Source organism: Mustela lutreola, chromosome 8 (assembly GCF_030435805.1).
Source record: "Mustela lutreola isolate mMusLut2 chromosome 8, mMusLut2.pri, whole genome shotgun sequence".
NCBI classification, from domain to species: domain Eukaryota; kingdom Metazoa; phylum Chordata; class Mammalia; order Carnivora; family Mustelidae; genus Mustela; species Mustela lutreola.
In genome coordinates this window covers 104,045,476-104,063,495 of record NC_081297.1, presented here as the reverse complement: position 1 = coordinate 104,063,495, position 18,020 = coordinate 104,045,476, and the positions used below count along the sequence as shown (strand labels likewise).

The following is an 18,020-nucleotide window of genomic DNA, read 5'->3' as shown; positions in this document are numbered from 1 at the left end:
TACATAACAACTAAAAATAATTTATCACCAGCAAACATACACAACAAAAATGCTAAAAGATGTCTTCCCAGTAGAAGAAAAATGATTATCAGATGGAAACCAGGATTTACATGAAGAAATGAAGAGCAATGGAAATGGCAGCAATGCCAGTAAATATAAAGATTCTTTTCTTATCATCTAAATCTTTTTTTCAATGCAAAAAATAGTAATTGCACTGCACAGTTTAAGCATATGAACACGTGAAACAGACTATGACTACAGCACAAAGGCTACAAACAGTACACTTTTGTAGGGTTCTTACATGTGAGGTAGTATAACATCATCAGAAGGTAGACATGAATAAGTTAAATATGCATACTATTAAGCACAGCAAAGATATATTGCTAATAAGCCAAAGGAGATAAGATGAGATCACCAAAAAAGTGTGGAATTAATCCAAAAGAAGGCATAAAAGGAAAAAGAAGAAAAAGGAATGGATGGAACAAACAAAACAAAACAGTACAATGGCAGATTTAAGCCAAACTATATCACTATCACATTAAATGTAAATGTTTTAAATATAACAATTAAAAGGCAGAGATTACTGGAAAGGATTTAAAAAAGAAACTCACTTTATATATGAAGAAAAAAATAGGTTAAAGGTACAAGAATAGAAAGATGGTAACTATCTGGTCTTTCTTAAAAGAATAATCAGAATAGAGAGAATGAATATAGATACAATTTTAATTCATAAGTTGCTAAAATTCAAGAAATATTCCATATTCAAGAGGTATTTTCAAGCCTTGAACTCTAAGTATTAATACTATACTATACCCTTCATAATTCACCATATGTACGTGTTCACATATCATTATTATTTCAATTACCTCAACAGGACCTCTAAATATAGCACATTATAGATTTCAAAAGAAATTCCCAACTTGACCTAAGAAATTAGTAATTTGTTCTGATCAATAAGGAACCACTGATTTATTCTCAATGATGGGTATATATGCTCGATAGTTTACCTCTATATAAACTATGATTTCACTTAATACTGTATATTAAAACAACAGAGTCAGATCCAGATGGCAGAAGCTGATTACAATGACATCGTACCCCACACCCTTCCTTTAGAAAAACATAAAAGACTATTGATTTTTCTTTTTGATAAAATATTTAATCAAAAATATTTTAACATATCTGCACAGCTATTTAGTTATCAGCCACTCATTGAAGCATTAATAAGAAGACATATATGCCAGGCATCATATTGTATTATGCTAAGCACCAGGGATACAAAAATCAGTGTTACACTCTTAAGAGACAAGTATAGTAGCAAAGAAGGTGGGAATATATGTTTGTGAAATGTCCTAACATGCTAAAAATTACACATATAGAATGTCTTATCCTCTCAAGTTTCTAAATGTGAATTAGTTCATTTGACCCAAGTTGTCAAACTTATATAGAGTGGTTCACATTATTCCTTTACTGTACTTTTGACATCTGCAGCTCTGCAGTGATATCCTGCTTAATTCCTGCTATTGATAATTTGTCTTTTTTTTTGTCAGTCTTCTTAGATATTTGTCAGTTTTGTTGATATTTTTAGAGAATCAGCACTTTTTTTCATTCATTTTCTCTAGTTTTTCAATTGTCAATTTCATTGACAAAAATTGACAAAAAATGAAAATTGAAATTGCTCTTTATTGACATTGACATTGCTCTTTATTACTTCTTCCCTTCTGCTTGCTCTGATTTTGCTATTTTTAGATTGCTGATTTAAGATTTTTCCCTTTTTCTAATAATAAATATTTGGTGCTATAAATTTCCCTCTGAAAGTTAATTACAGTCACAGAAAAAGAATAGCCACAAATTTGGGAATAGATAGCAGAAATTTTAAAGATGACCAAATGGGAAATACAACAAATTAAAAGAAAATTCTCCAAGGTAAGATACAGAAAATATTCAAGCCCAGCTGAATGCCAAAGATAATTACTACCAAACAATTCCTCAAAATAAAATGACTTGGACTAAATAACTTCAAGTGAAGGACCATAAAGTCAACCACACACAAGAAAGGGAAAACCCACACGTGAAACATAACCCACCAATTTGGTATGAATGATGATGTAATAAGACAGGGAGCAGGCACTGTAGGCAGTGCGTACTCTCAGATGAGCTTCTTTACTATTCCATTATTTTCAAAGTTGCCTAGATGCTGCCCCACAGGAGCTAAGGCTGTACATACAGGAAGGTAAATGTAGAACTGCAAAGACTTCATTGGGGTTGCCCCATGTCATGAATACATCTTACTTTCAAATACAAAACACGGAAAAATAAAGCATCTTTTTTGCTTACCCTCTGAGCTTTTGCAAGTTCTTCTTTTAATCTTTCATAGCCCTTTTCTCGGACTTCCAAAACAGATGGGCTTCGTAAACGGGACAGACTATCAGTACTCAACCCAAAAATATCATCGCTGCCATCACAAGCCTCTGTTATAGTAGCACCCTGTAAAAACTCCCTCTCTGCATTACAGTTGTCCTTTCTCGTAGTTAATTTAGTTAACCCAGCTGTGACTCCAGAGGTAGAACAAGGCGCTGGATCTGTAACATGGATGCTATAAAGGAAAGTTCAGAAAACATCAGTATATGCTCACACAGAACTGGCATAAACACAAAGGTCTAGAACTGCACTATCCAATGTGATAGCCCCTATATTTAATAATAGCATTAACTTAAAAATTGACTTATAAATTATTAATTAATTAAAAATTAAAATCAGTCAAAGCTAAAGCTAACACATTTCAAGTCTAACCACATGCAGCCACTGGCTATCACATTTTCATCATCACAGAAAATTCTGTTTAATAGTCCTACTCTAGAACGGGGTCAGCAAACTAAATGCAGCCTAAATCCAGCCTGCTACCTGTTTTGCAAGGCTCACAAGCCAAGATTTATTTTCACATTCTCAAATGGTTAAAAAAAAATAAAAATAATAATATTTTGTGGCATAAGAAAATGACATGAAACTCAAAATTCTATGTCCATACATGAAGTCTGACTGGAGTTTATTCATTTACGTACTGTCTGTGGCTGCTCTCATACTTTAACAGCAAAGCTGAATAGCTGCAACAGAGACTGCACGGCCAGCAGAGCCTAAAATATTTACCACATGGCCCTTCACATAAGAAGTTTCCTGACCTTTGCTCTTGAACATTAATATGTATTGCTCCTCTTCATAGACAAGCTTATTCAAATTTTCTAAAATAGTATAACTTAAGGCAACCAAACCAACTGTCCATTTGTTTAACATCATACTCCAAAATACAGATCTTGAGATTTCCTACCTGATACTAGATATTTCTGCACAGTTTAAACGTCTGGGGGATGAATACACAGGTTGCGTGGGAAGGTCGGAAACATCTAAGGCATTAGCCTGAATTGGGGCAGAGCACAGAGTTGAAGGATGTGGCCGATAGATGACACTTGGTGAGGTAGTCTGCTCCTGATTTCCTGATTCATACACACCAAGAAGGTCTGGAGAAGTAGGTGAAGCAAGGTTTACTTCATGGAAGCCTTCCAAGGGGTCATTAGCCATAGCAAAAGCCTCATCATAAGATAACCTATGTTAAAACAAAAAGCAGGCAGTTATTTTGATAGTGACATTTAAAATTAAATAAGACCCATAAGTTTTAAAACATGTCTAATAATCCACATAAAGTATAAACTTAAAAGAACAAAGAAAAAATACCATAATCATTTAACATTTATTAAGTGACCTCAGAGTATAAATATTACAAAAGGCAAACAATGTGACTTGAAATGAACTTGCAAGTTATAGCAAATGCTGTTAAGCTGAGTAAATTAGTAAGTACAATGAGGAAGAAATAAAAATTTGCTTGATATTTTTAATCAATGTCTATCATATGACATTAGAGTAAGTAAGAGAGGCAGTAAAGATATGTACATGCTTGGAATGAGATACATACATTACACCAGACAGCTGATGCTCAGAACACAGGGCTGAGGCACCAAATCCCCACATAGTTGAAAATCCACTTGTAACTTTTGACTACCCAAAATCTTAACTACTGTTAGCCTCCTGTTGACCAGAAACCTTACCAATACACAGTCAACTAACATGGATTTGATACGTATATGTATTATATACTGTACTCTTAAAATAGAGAAAATACTAAGAAAAACCATAAGGAAAATATATTTACAGTACTGTATTGTATTTATCCAAAAAAATCAACATGTAAGTGGACCCTGATAATTCAAACTCATGTTGATCAAGGATCAAATGACAATTTCAAATTTAGGTAAGAGGTGCAGAGCTTTTATGTACCTTTCACCCAGATTATGAAACTGTTAACATTTTGGACCATTTGCGAATGGGTTTGCGACATGATGCCCATTACTGCTTAGGATCTCAATATATCTATCTTCAGCACAAGGACATTTTCCTGTCTGACCACAAAACCATCAAAGTCAGGAAATTAATACTGATCAATATGACCATCTAATCAACAGGCCCCAGTCAAATCTCACAGACTGTCTCAATAATGGTCTTATTTAGAAGTCTAGGATCCAATCTGGGATAATGTGCTATCTTTCCCTAAGCCTTAAATTTCTCCTCTGATGGGGTAAGAATGAGTATGACAACATTCTCTCCATTTTCCAGGCTGCTGTAAGGATTAAAAGAGATCAATCAAATAAAGTACTCAGTAGTGTGCTGTGCACTTGGCACCCAGTATGGCCTCAATAAACATTTGTTACTATAGTCAGCCACTAACAATAACATGTACACTTCAATGTTTCCATAAGGAAAAAGTATTTCAAAACTACTCAATTATATCACGAAGGTTACATTAAAATTAAAAAGTATACCCCTCAAATTTTTCACTTGAAGAATGTAAATCTTATAAATCCTTTATTGATTTTCCAGTGTCTACAGAATAAAGTCCAAATTTAACAGCCTGAAAATCAAGTCTTCTATCATCTGAATCCAAACTCTTTCCCCAATTTTTTCCTTCTCAGAATAAAAATGTGCTAATCACTAGTGATACCCTCCCACTCCCAAATTCCCAAACACAGGCCCCAATGTAACTCCTAATTTCTTTATAATACAAAAAATTTCATTCATTAAGCTGCAAAATTCTACTCTTTCATATCCTCAATAAAAAGTGTTTAAAATAAGACAAGTAGAGGGACACCTGGGTGGCTCAGTTAGTTAAGCATCAGCCTTTAGCTTAGGTCATGATCCCAGGGTTCTGGGATGGAGTCAGACATTGGGCTCCTCGCTCAGCGGGGAGCCTGCTTCTCCCTCTACTTGCTTGTGCACACATGTGCTCTCCCCCAACCCCAACAAATAAATAAATATTTTTTAAAAAATAATAATATAAGACAAGCATTAAACAAAAAGGCTGCAGTAAAGCTGGGAAAGGAGAAGTGACCCAATATTTATATTCTTTCAAAAGTACAATTACAACATGTCACAAACCTTCAAGGTTATACATATATATATATATATGGACAATGAAAACTGTATCTATTAAATCTGAAACTGCCGAATTTCAAATCCAATCAATGTTTTCTTTGTTGTAGCAAACAGTCTGAGTCCTCAAAATAAAACTAATTCTTGTTTTTTTACCCAAAATAGTCACTTGTTAAATGAAAGATCATATTAACAAGGAATGTAAGGTATTTAATACTCAATTTATTATTTTCACCCCAAAAATATTATTCATTCCTTATTTATAATACAGACAAACATACACCAAACATCTAACCCTGAAAATTTCATTTTCATTTGAATATAGTTTGTTAATCCATTCACTTTCGAGGAAAAAATGGGTTTTCAATAAACTCTGACATTTTATCAGTAACTATCTGATACTTCCTTTCATCCATCCCACATACTTTTAATTCACATCATTACCCTTACAAGTTCACCGAATCATAGAATGTGAAAGCATTTGCATTTCTAGAAATGCAAAATGATAAAAATCTTATTGAGGAAAATTTGACAATATCTGGCAAAATGACATATTCATTAAACCAACATGCCCATTTTCAGGCCTTTATCCCAAAAATAAACTAAAATAAAGAAAAACAGATACATGCATAATGCTAGCAACATTAGCAAAAGACCGACTACAATCTTGTTATAGCAAAAGCTGAATGAGCTAATGTACCTCATAATGAAGCATAAAATAACTGTAAAAAGAAATAAATACTATCTTCGTATCACTATGAAGGGATCTTGAGGATATACAGACAAATTAATAAACAAGATAAAGGGGTGTCTGGGTGGCTCAGTGGGTTAAGCCTCTGCCTTCGGCTCAGGTCATGGTCTCAGGGTCCTGGAATCGAGCCCCACATCGGGCTCTCTGCTCAGCGGGGAGTCTGCTTCTCCCTCTTCCTCTACCTGCCTCTCTGCCTACTTGTGATCTCACTCTGTCAAATAAATAAAATCTTAAAAAAAAAAAAACAAGATGAATAACTATGCACAGGAAGCTATTTCTATGTACATATATAATTGTAATTGTATATGACATATAGATGTATTACTATGGATGCAGACTTACATTTTAGAAGTGGAAGGATAAACCAAAAACTAATAGAAACAGGTAATCTATGGGAAGAGGGAGAGAACAGGAGGAGACAGGTATGAAAGCTAGACTTTTTCAAATGGACCTTGCCTTATAGATTTGAATTTGAGCTTGGAACCATGTAAGTGATAAAACAATACTAAATTTTAAAAAAGAATCCCTAAAAATAAAACAAATAAACTTAGCTGTGTATTGAGATAGTAGCTTCACAACATAGAAGAGCTACTGCAAGTGGTTTTAAAACATAAAATTGTACACACTTAACAAATATATTCCAAAGACCAAAGAATGTGAAAAAAGCTGTTAACTATTTTCAGTGATCACATTATTAATGTTGCTGTCATAAAACCATTATTTATAATATTAAGGAAATAAGTTATTTTAATGTCATTCCAAATTAAGGATTTTCAGCATATGAGAAGAGATACAAATGTGAAATCAAAGAAGTAAAAATTCTGAAGTTTTAAATATGAATCCATCAGAAAAAAAAATTCTATTAGAACAAAAAAATTCCTAAATTTATCCACTGAGGTGGTAATAACAACAGTAACCGACTCAGGGGCAATGAGTAAGTACCCCTTGTGCCCAGCATAATACCATTTTGTACGAAAAAAAGAACAACGGCTCCTTAGAGAAATGGCTGATTTCCAGGCCAAGCACAGTAACGTACAAAAAGACCCTGGAACATCCTGTTATACCAGGAAGCAAGAAACTATCAAAGACTACTGGAGTGGTATCAAAAGGATTCTCACTAACCAAAGACAGGACAATCTGAACATCAAAAAGATAGTATCTGTAAGGAATCAAAAAATATATATATTTTTTTAAATCGCTGAATTCATGATGTTATTAAAAATAAAAACAAAAGCGGGGCACCTGGGTGGCTCTGCCTTCGGCTCGGGTCATGATCCCAGCATCCTGGGATCATGCCCCATATCGGGCTCTCTGCTCAGCAGTGAGCCAGCTTCCCCCCTCTATGCCTGTCTCTGCCTACTTGTGATCTCGGCCTGTCAAATAAATATAAAAAATATAAATATAATAAATATCAAATAAATAAATAAAATCTTTAAAAAATAAATAAAAACAAAATCCCCCTGGTCCCCTTTGATGGGTGCTAGGGAGTCAATTCATTATTTTAAAAATTGGTATAATTAAATAATCAGGTACAAGTAGGAACTAAGGAGAAAGACAAAGCCCTTAGAAGGGCTTTTTGGGCATGTTTGAGGTATGAAAGCCAAGCCTTTATGGAGAATACAAATATGCTATAAACTGAAGTAAAAGTAATGAACGTAAAATGCAAGTCTCAGAGGTGGGTTTGAATCCTGCTTCTGTCAAATTATTGGGCCAACATGTGCCTAGGTATCCTCATCTGGAAATCTGTGCCTGGGCTATTTTGTTTTGTTTAGCAAGAAAGAATGTGTTCAAGCAGGGGCCACCAGGGGGAGAGGGAGTGGGAGAATTCCAAGCAGGCTCCACAATCAGTGTGTTGTGCTGCTACAATCCTCCACACACTCCACAGCAGTGTGTACCCTGCTCAGTCTCACAACCCTGAGATCATGATTTGAGCTGAAATCAAGAATCAGGTGCTTAACCAACTGAGCCACCCAGGTGCCACTTATGCTTGGGTTTCCTACCTTTCATGATGAGAATGAAAAGAAAAACACGTAACACTTAGGACAGGACCTCTGGTCACTGCCTCTCCCTACAAGGTTTTCATTCTGCAGGATACATTTAAACTTTGTTTAAATTCAAATCACTTCTGAAAAGATTATTTTAAGGTTAAATTCAGTCCCTTTTTCAAGCATATGCAATTTCCATAAGATGTAACTTAGCTGGTAATGAGCCACCAATCACACTCGTCTGAAAATCTTTTGCTCTTTAAAATATATGGAAGCTTTAAGAATTACTTCATATTCAAAGTTTTTATATGAGTAAAATAAGCTGCTATTTTTAAGCAGTGTTATTTTTTGCATCAAGTAATGAGTAATTCAAAAAAACCTAATTTCTTCTGGAGATTATCCCAATTCATAAACTAAACCTGTTAAGGAACACTACCAATGTGTGAAAAAGGTTGACCACATTAAATTCTTATGGGTGAACTACAGCCTATTTGGTTTTATTATTACTGAATTCTAAGCAATAAAGCTGACATTGAATTATAAGGAAAAGTTGACCAAAACAATTTACTTCTGATCACCCGTATGTATTTCATGTTATTTTTTCTTTCTAGAAGTCAGTATTATCATAGCAAAAGCAACAGTCAATGTTTACTGAAAGTTAACTATGTGTCAGATACTGTTGCTAAGAATTTCACATGTATTAACTCATTTAATGAATGCCTAGAGAAATCCTAATAACATGTCATCAAATTCTTTCTAATTAATATGAACTTTCTAACTGAAAATACAAGGCATCTTTAGGATAACTCAAGAAATTAAGATGAATTGCTGGTACAATATTTTCAATTAAAAACTGAAGCACTTGGATAACATTGATACGCATACATAATTTAAATGAAATCAAGAAACTCAATTTATATTAGTCCAAAATTAATAGTCCAAAAGAACAAATAAAATCCATTTTCCCACAAAAAGCACATTCCCCTCATTTGATTTACTTAACAAGTGAGAAACAAAGGATTTACTTCTAAGGGGAAAAATACTTTAAAGCCATAATCTTAATCTTTTCCCATATCAATTTAATATCTGAAAATTAAATAATTTTAATTCAGTATTATTTTACTACAATTCCTCCAAGCACACGCTTCAGAAAGTAAATAATTTCCAACGCAGGAGGTTATATGCATCACAGCAGAACAGAAACAGAAATACCTGAAGAAAAAAGGTAAGGTTTTAGTTTTGACCAGCCTCTAACTTACACACGCAAACTTGGGCAGGACATTAAACTTCTCTGAGCCCAAATGTCTTCATCTGTTTAGTGATGAAATTGGACCCAAAGATCCTGATTTTAAGGTTGTAAGTGTATCTGTATGTGAGAAGGAAGACCAGGTTCTGACAACCAGTATTTGCTACCTCACCAAAAACCTTGTACTCTGGAACTGATGTCCTAGCTCAATCAGTTACTAACAACTTGACCTCAGAGCTCTAAATCTAAATTTCTCACCTGAAAAAAATGGGGGGGGGGGGTGTTAATAACTGTACTGAACTGATCTCATAAGGTTGTCTGAGCATTAACTCAGACAATACTCATCAAGGGCTTGGTACCATGGCTGCCACTGACCAATTAAAATTCATTATTACTAATTATAATGATCTTTAAGGTATCTTCTAATACTTGCCAAATATTCTGTCACACTATCTCAGCACAAACATCATCTTCATCAAAGAGAAAAAAACGATGGTTGTTTGGTTTAAAAATATTGTTAAAATTACAAGTGTATTGTTGTAAATGTTCCTCAACAAAGCAAACACTTATACTGTGCACCCACATCCTGTATTTAACAGACATAGATGTTTACATATGTATTATTTTCCTCTTTCAATTTATTAACAGACTGCTGGAGGATGGAAAGCAGGGAGGAAGGTCCAGATGCTTTTATTAATTCCCAAATGACTTCTTAATTTAGCATGAATTTTGGAAGAAACAGCTTCTGTCATTAAAAATTAGGTTGCTATTTCAATAGTGTATAACGAATTAAAGTGTTACAAATCCCAACAATTCACTTCCTTAAAAACCACTAACATTTAAAATATATTTATTAAATACATTTTACCCATATACAATATTAGTGCATTTAATAAAATTTTTTATCAATTGTGTTTATTCTATTTAGAAAGGAAGAATGATTGCCAGCTTACATCTCCTCAGGGCAAATCCTGGCAACAAGTTCTAAGAATGGCACTATGAAAATGGACTGAAGAGACAGCGCACAGCCTGTTGTGAGCCACTAAATGGTTACCGTGGGGGCTGTGGGGAGAAGTGTGGGAGGAAGGAAATGTTTCAAGGAGAGGAAAATATAAGTTATTTTAGATGCTGAGTAGGAATCCAATAGGTGGACAAGGCAGGGCAATAAAACAGGACAGTCAGGGGAAAATGACACTAATGAAACAACGAAAGAGAGAGTGACAGAAAATCAGGCTGGAAAAGCAAATATGTGATAGATTAAAAGCTTCATTTAACATGGAAAATGCTGCTTGTAGTTTATCCTGAGGAGATGGTCAGATCTACACTTTAGCAAGTACAGATACACTGTACTGCAGTCATTAGAAAAAAAAATGACTCCTAAGGCCATAAGGACTTTAGAGAAAAGAGACTAGAGGCAGTTGGTTAAGAGGTTATTGCAACAGGCTAGCCAAGAGGTTACAAGGGTCTGATGTTCGTTTGTTTGCATACTATGTTACATTAGTCACCATACCGTCCTTCATTAGTTTCTGATGTAGTGTTCCATGATTCATTATCTGTGTATAACACCCAGGGCTCACTGTCAAGGCCATACCTCCAAGACTGGAAAGGATGAAGATGCATATATACACGCATACATACATACACATACATGAAAAACATTCTAATAGTGTCACATATTTATACATACATACACATACATTCTGTACACATGACATACACATATACACATAGTATACATTTCATTATTCTAATTATTCCTCACAGTATCCCTTTGAACTGGGATTCTTTTTTTAACAGAAAAAGAAATAGGCTCAGAGAATAATTAATTTTGTCAAAGTCAAATGGTCAATAAATAACAGCGAGGATTCAAACCCTGGTATGATTCTGTCACCTGATTCCACTACATCCAAGAATCACTTCAGAAGGAAAACTGACTGGGGGGACGAGGCAGGATTCAGAGAAAGGGTAGGTCAAGACAGAGGCTCTCTAAGAGGTCTCACTCAACGAACCATGAGTGAGTGAGCGAGCATTCTGAACAGAGTACTGTTCACTCTCTGAACCCTCGTCTTACTTCCAGGAAGGCAAAACTAACGTTTCTCTAACACACAGCTACTGAAATGAGCATTCACTATTGCCTTGAGTTCTAGTCTATTTTCCTATATTTTCTTTGCTATCATCATTTCTTCCTCCATTTAGCTGCTGTGTGGGATTTAAAATACTTATTCAGCTCTTATAGAACTTGGGGATCGGCATGTAAGTAGAAATAAACAGAAGCTTGATTTTATTATTGTGGTCTTACTGTTATGTGAAAAATATGGCTATTTCATACCAAGGAATTACTATTAATTTTTTAAAGTGTGTAACCATATTATAGCCAACTGCCCTTCATTGTTTAAAAAAAATACTGAGATATTCACAGATGAAAGTATACAATGCCTGAATTCGCTCAAAATAATACAAGAAGGGGAGAAGTAGATGTAGCAGGACTGACCCTTCTTGCTGACTCCTGGGCTAAATGATAGGAACTCTGAGGTTCACTATGATTTTGCATCTACTGATTTTACTTGAAATTCTCCACAATTAGACAGCTTTCAAATTTATTCAAATACAATATAAATAAGGGGAAAGATATTAATCATTTTTTCATTAACATTCACTAAACATTTTGGTATTAACAAAAAAGATCACATTTATATTTTAAGAAGCGTCCTATGTTGGTAAGCATAAATTTAATTAATAACCAAAGGGAATAATTAGTCAGATGGTCAATCAAGCTACACAATCTTTCCACTCTTATTAAAACTGAGCACAAATTAAGTTGCATTTACCAATTCTACAGGATGCAAATATGTTTTAGAGATGCTAGTTTTTGCAGATTCTTTAAGGATTTTCAGAAAATACTCAGAACTTAACTGGCTTACTAATACTGTATTTAACTACAAATCCTTAGAAAAGAAATATAAAAAACATTTTCCAATAGTTTTCTTAATAACAGAAGACTCCTTATTTTGCATAAGAATGTACATCAACACTCAACAGGCACTGAGGTGTATATTCTTTGGCTAAATAAACAGTAAGAGTCTTTAGAGAGAGAATAAATAACAAAGCAGAAAGAGTACAGAGAGTGATTCCAGGCTACCTTTATTTCAAAAATACAGATACAACAGTAAGCACCTTGGGAGAATATCAAGACTAGAGAAACTGAGTTTTTAAAATGTTTGGGGATCCTGAGCATTTTATCAAAGTAGTTTTAGAAAACCTTCCTTCTAGCTCAGTCATTAACTAGCTGTGCAAACTTGCACATGTCACTTAATTTCTCTGGACCTCAGTTTCAGCGTCTATAATGGGTGGTATTACCCCTCATGCCTGTATCTGACAAAATCAAATGGCTTAACAGTCAATGTAAAAATGTTGCATTGATTGCAAAGCACAATACAAACGTGTGCTATCTGTAAAAATCTAAGGGGTCTTATAACCAGAAGGGATCCTTATTTATCTGATATAAAAAGGAAAACAGGGTTGTTGTTTTTTTCCTGAGGTGTAGAGTTCAAATACAATTCTCTTCCTAAAAGGAAATTAATACACTTTGACTTATTGTTTTTTTTTTAACTATTTTGGATGATTTTTTATATCTGATCCTGATCTGTCCAACCTAGGCGCTCCCAACAAATACTTAATAACATTATCCAAACCCATCATGTTACAATTCACTTATTTAATTAATTCTAAGCTATCATCTATATGTTCTTTAAAGCTTCTTTTTTTTTTTAAGATTTTATTTATTTATTTGACAGAGATCACAAGCAGACAGAGAGGCAGGCAGAGAGAGAGGGGAGGAAGCAGGCTCCCCACTGAGCAGAGAGCCCAACGTGGGGCTCGATCCCAGGACCCTGGGATCATAACCTGAGCTGAAGGCAGTGGCTTAACCCACTGAGCCACCCAGGTGCCCCTCTTTTAAGCTTCTAAAGTAATCTCATTCTTGCATAGTTTCTTTATACCAGATTGTCAATCCATATACGTAGAATTCTATCAACTTCCATTATAATTACATTTACAACCCTGTTCTTAACAACAAGAAACAAATCCCCACAAACTTGAACAACTTCAAAATTTTCCATTCTCTTCCTCTGATTTAAGTAATCTCAGCTAATGGCTACAGCTATCTCATTTTCTGCTGCCAATATTTTAAGGTAAATCAAGATTATTTTTTCACTTTTTCCTAACCATGAATAGGTAGAATTTAAGCTTATAAAACTACCTCATTTAGTTGTAAGTTGAAAGGGAAAGCAGAAGAGAAAAACAAAGATAGCAAGTTAATGCTAGCTGCTGAAAGAATATCCTTCCCCTTCTTTCCTTAGTCCCCACAGCTCTTACTCAGAACACATTTCCATTACTGCTGCCAGATCAATTTCAATATATCTTAATATTCTTCCACTGACACCCATCACTACACAGCCCAGTACCTATGGGTTCCAGACCCAGTGCTAAAGCTATAAAATGGCAGGTAGGATGACTTATGCCCTGCCTTCAAAGCACGTGTAAATTAGAGAAAGAGAACACACTGTGAAGATTTACAAGGCAATACGAATACCAAAACTAATGAATACCAAAAGAGAGGCATGTACTCAGTACTCTAGAAGCATAAAAGAGAAAACACACATGCATATATACACACATACACACACACACGCACACACAACTACTAGCTGGCAAAGCTAGGGAGAACAGTAGAGAAAGGGAGGAATTAGCGAGCAAGGAGTTTTCAAAGGCTCAGATATTTTATTTTTAAAATACCCAAGTGTGCTTAAGTAATTAATTTAGTAACAATTTACTATTCTTTAATGAACTACATCTTAACCAAAACTCTAAGACAAAGCTTTACACTTGAAAAAGTGTACTCCCTCAGAATATCCCAGAAGTTCTCCCTCATTTCCTCAACACGCAGTATCTCTACCAACGACTCAATCCTTCCTCCCCACTCTCCAACTATTCTAACGCTTTGTCTTATTTGGCATGCATTAAAACTACAACACATATGTGACATATACGTTCTAAATTTTGATAACCTTGGGGCGCCTGGGTGGCTCAGTGGTTAAGCCTCTGCCTTTGGCTCAGGTCATGATCTCAGGGTCCTGGGATTGAACCCCGCATTGGGCTCTCTGCTCAGCAAGAAGCCTGCTTACCCCGTCTCTGCCTGCCTCTCTGCCTACTTGTGATCTCTCTGTCAAATAAGTAAATAAAATCTTTAAAAATAAATAAATAAAAATAAAAAATAAATAAATTTTGAGAACCTTATAAAAGATACGGGAATGATTATAAGGCCTTCTAGACTCCATGAATACTTTCCTTCAACCACTATCCCCCCCACTGTGACTTGCAGAGTAGATGCTCAATGAATATTTGATTTGAAAATCTCTGGTGACACATAAAGAATTACTTATTATATTAAGTATCTCATAAAAGCTTAATTAAAAACAATTCAGCATTACAATCTACACATGAAGCAGTAGAGTGTAGTGGCAAAGAGCACAGACATTAAAAACTAACTGCCTTTTCTAATCTAGTCGTGTTGCTTAATTTGCTGTGAGATTTTAAAGCAAGCTACATAACCTTCCAGTGTCTTAATGTTCTCAACTATAAAATGGGATAAAGCATTAGCTAACTCCTAAATCACTGTCAGAGTATATGACTTCGGATAGTGCTTAGAGCAGAACCTGCCACGTGGTAAGCTATAAGCTCAAAAGTAGGAGTAGCAGTACTGGTATCACCATCACCAGAAAACCTGGATACTTTTTACCCAGAAATACAAATGACAATAACACCTTTGTTCTGCAGTCACCTTTTAATTACAATGTTTTTCTACAGAAGGTGTAGAAAGGAATGGAGGGAGCAAGGATGTGAGGAGTTCCATTTTGGGCAGCCTACTCAGTTTTCAATCCCGGCTTGGCTCTGCCATTAATCATCTATATGACCACTGACAACTAAGTAACCAGAAGCAAGGTATTTTACCTCTCTGAATCTCAATTTCCTGATCTATAGATGTGGTAATACCGCTTATATCCCAGCAAGTCCTGAGGACCAAAAGAATCAAAGTACCTAGAGCAACAAAGTATAGACCAGTTACCAAGCTAGTATTTGTTCCTTTCCCCCAACCGAATATCTCATTTAATTCTCATCCCACCATTATGATTTTCATATTAGTTTGAACCATGTTAAAAACAGCTGAAAACTGGCAGTCACATGGTTTGACCTAATACTCTATCCACTTACAAATGGAGAAAATAAGCTCTGAGAGGTTCAACGATTTACTGAAGGTCACATGCACAGTAAGTAACAGAGCTAAAACTTTAAAACCGATTAATAATTTTTCATATTGCTAGGTAACTAATTGGTTCAGTCAGTCCTGCTCAGGAAAGAAAATAAAAGGTGCACTAACTACAATCATACATGCAAACTGTCACCTCCAAGTTTTTGCTCCACCATATAAAGAATTGATTGGGACGGGCCTAGATTTCTAAGAAAACTTCCATTGTAAAAATTAATTGTGGAATGTCTGTGTATGTGTTGTGGGGAATTGAGGGTTTAGAGAAAATTCAAGGAAAAAGTATTAAAGGAAGCATATGCACAACTATACTAATTCAAAAAGTAAAAGTGTATCTAATTAGAAAACCCACAAGTGGCCAAACACCAACTTATCCATCCTAGGAAAAGGTGTGAGGTATTCAATACCACAGTTGGATTGTTTGCCAAACACAAAGGAGGAGTTATATTAAATTATCCACTTTGGTTAATAAACGTATAGACTAATATATATATGTGTGTGTGTATAAATATATATATACATTATATACATATTTATATATATATAGTGTAAGAAATACACTATTGTAGTAAAATTGTAAAACTGTTTAACTTCTTTAAACTCCACAAGGGTTTTAGCATTAGGTCACATAAACCACAGTTGGGATTCAGTGTCTGTCCAAACATGAAAAGTTCCATCAAAATGCGCAGGACTAGTAAATAAATGACAAATATTAACAGAACAAGGCCCCATAAAACTGGTGGAATATTTAACAGTATCAAATATTTACTGTGATCGGTTTACTAATCTATTCTGCCTCTTTTCTCCTTGATTTGTCATTCACCGTTTTAAAGAAACCGTGAAAACAATAAGGAACAAAATAATGAGGATAACGAACAGAACTGGGTCTTTCAATCGATTTACAATAGAACAGTTTTGTTTTAATCCGCTTATCGGTCTTTTCCAATTATGTAATCATTCCACGGCAAAAGATTACACGGCTTTTTTCCCCACACTGAAAGGAGTTGGGAGGGGGAAACAGGAGTGTGGAACAGGTAGCTGCGGAATATGCTGTATTTCGACGAAACTAAATTGCTTCTCAGGGATCAGTATTAACTCAGCATTCTTAATTTTCCAGACCTTATCCTTTAGCCATTACAGATTTGTTTTCTTAATCCCATAACAACTGGCAACTCTTCACGTGCTGCAGATTCCACTTAACATCATCACTTCTAGAGTCCATTAGAGCAGGCTGGTTCCCGGGCAGTCGCAGAGAGTTGTCAACGCTGGAAGGGCAGTGTAATTACAATTACGTCGGTGCAGCCCGTCTCAATTCCCCGAAACAAAAGTCAGGCTGAAATGCGCTGCCGCCTAAGGCGCGACTCCCGGCGCTTGCTCTGGCCCCCCAAGTTTCGCCGAAACCTGCCAAGGGTGACCTCTACGTCTCGGCCCGGAGCCTCGCGTGTCCTTTACTAAGACTCCAGGGCCAAGTCTACTGCTTCGCCCCACTCCAGGTCCCGCGCAGCGCCGGGCTCCACACTTGTTCGGGAACTCTCTTACAACCAACCCCCCCACCCCGCGCCACCCCGCGGCCGCGGACCCCCGGCAGCCAGCCCCGCCGACAGGTAACCGGGATTCGGGTTCACAGCCGCGGGCGCTCGGGACCGCGCAGTTAATGAGTAACGCGCCCGCGTCCGGGGGGCGGGGGAGGAGCCGCCGCCGCCGCCGCCCGACGCCACAGCGGCCCCAGACACCCCCAGACACCCCGAGGCGCGAAGCCCTCCCGCCGGGGGTCCTAAAGCCCGCGTGCCGAGCCGGGGGAGCGCGCTTGCCGGGCTAGGAGCTGCTGGGCCGGGTCCCCGCGCGCTGCGCCGGCACTGCACCTGCCACGGCTGCCCCTCCAGGCCGGCTCGCGGGAGGGAGGCGGGCGCGCGGGCACCGAGGGGGGCGGTGCTCCGCGCCTGGGGCCTCTCCCTCCCGCGGCTGCACTCACCTGACGAAATCACCGCGGTCACTGTCCGCGCTCAGGGGCGCTCTCAGCGCTGTACGGAGCGCGCCCGAAAACAGGGAGAAGAAGAAGAGGACCGCCGGCCGACGCCGCTACACTCAGTCGCGGTGGGCGCACTGCGCTGGGAGCCGCCGAGGGAGCGCGGGACTGCGCCTGCGCTGGGAGCGCAGCCGGGAGCCAGGAGCGGCTGGGCCCGATGGAGAGAAGGCGGGGCCGGGGGCGGGGAGGGGGCGGGGCTGGCGTGGGGCTGG

At 37.0% G+C, this 18,020-nt stretch overlaps 1 protein-coding gene across 3 annotated transcripts in view; it reads right to left on the bottom strand.

Moving 5' to 3' along the window:
• Positions 1-17,895, bottom strand: part of RAB3IP (RAB3A interacting protein) — a 45,910-nt gene extending 28,015 nt beyond the window's left edge. Inside the window, exons 1-4 of one of the 3 annotated variants that reach the window (XM_059186302.1) lie at positions 17,755-17,895; positions 16,908-17,047; positions 3,326-3,602; positions 2,338-2,596 (exon numbers count right to left, since the gene is read on the bottom strand). In XM_059186302.1, the coding sequence (XP_059042285.1) occupies positions 2,338-2,596; positions 3,326-3,602; positions 16,908-16,917 (546 nt within the window). In that variant the 5' untranslated portion in view covers positions 16,918-17,047; positions 17,755-17,895. Of the gene's footprint in view, positions 1-2,337; positions 2,597-3,325; positions 3,603-16,907; positions 17,345-17,754 lie in introns of those variants that run through there. The other 2 variants (XM_059186304.1, XM_059186305.1) reach the window with 2 other exon arrangements.
• Between the last annotated feature and the right edge of the window lie 125 nt (positions 17,896-18,020).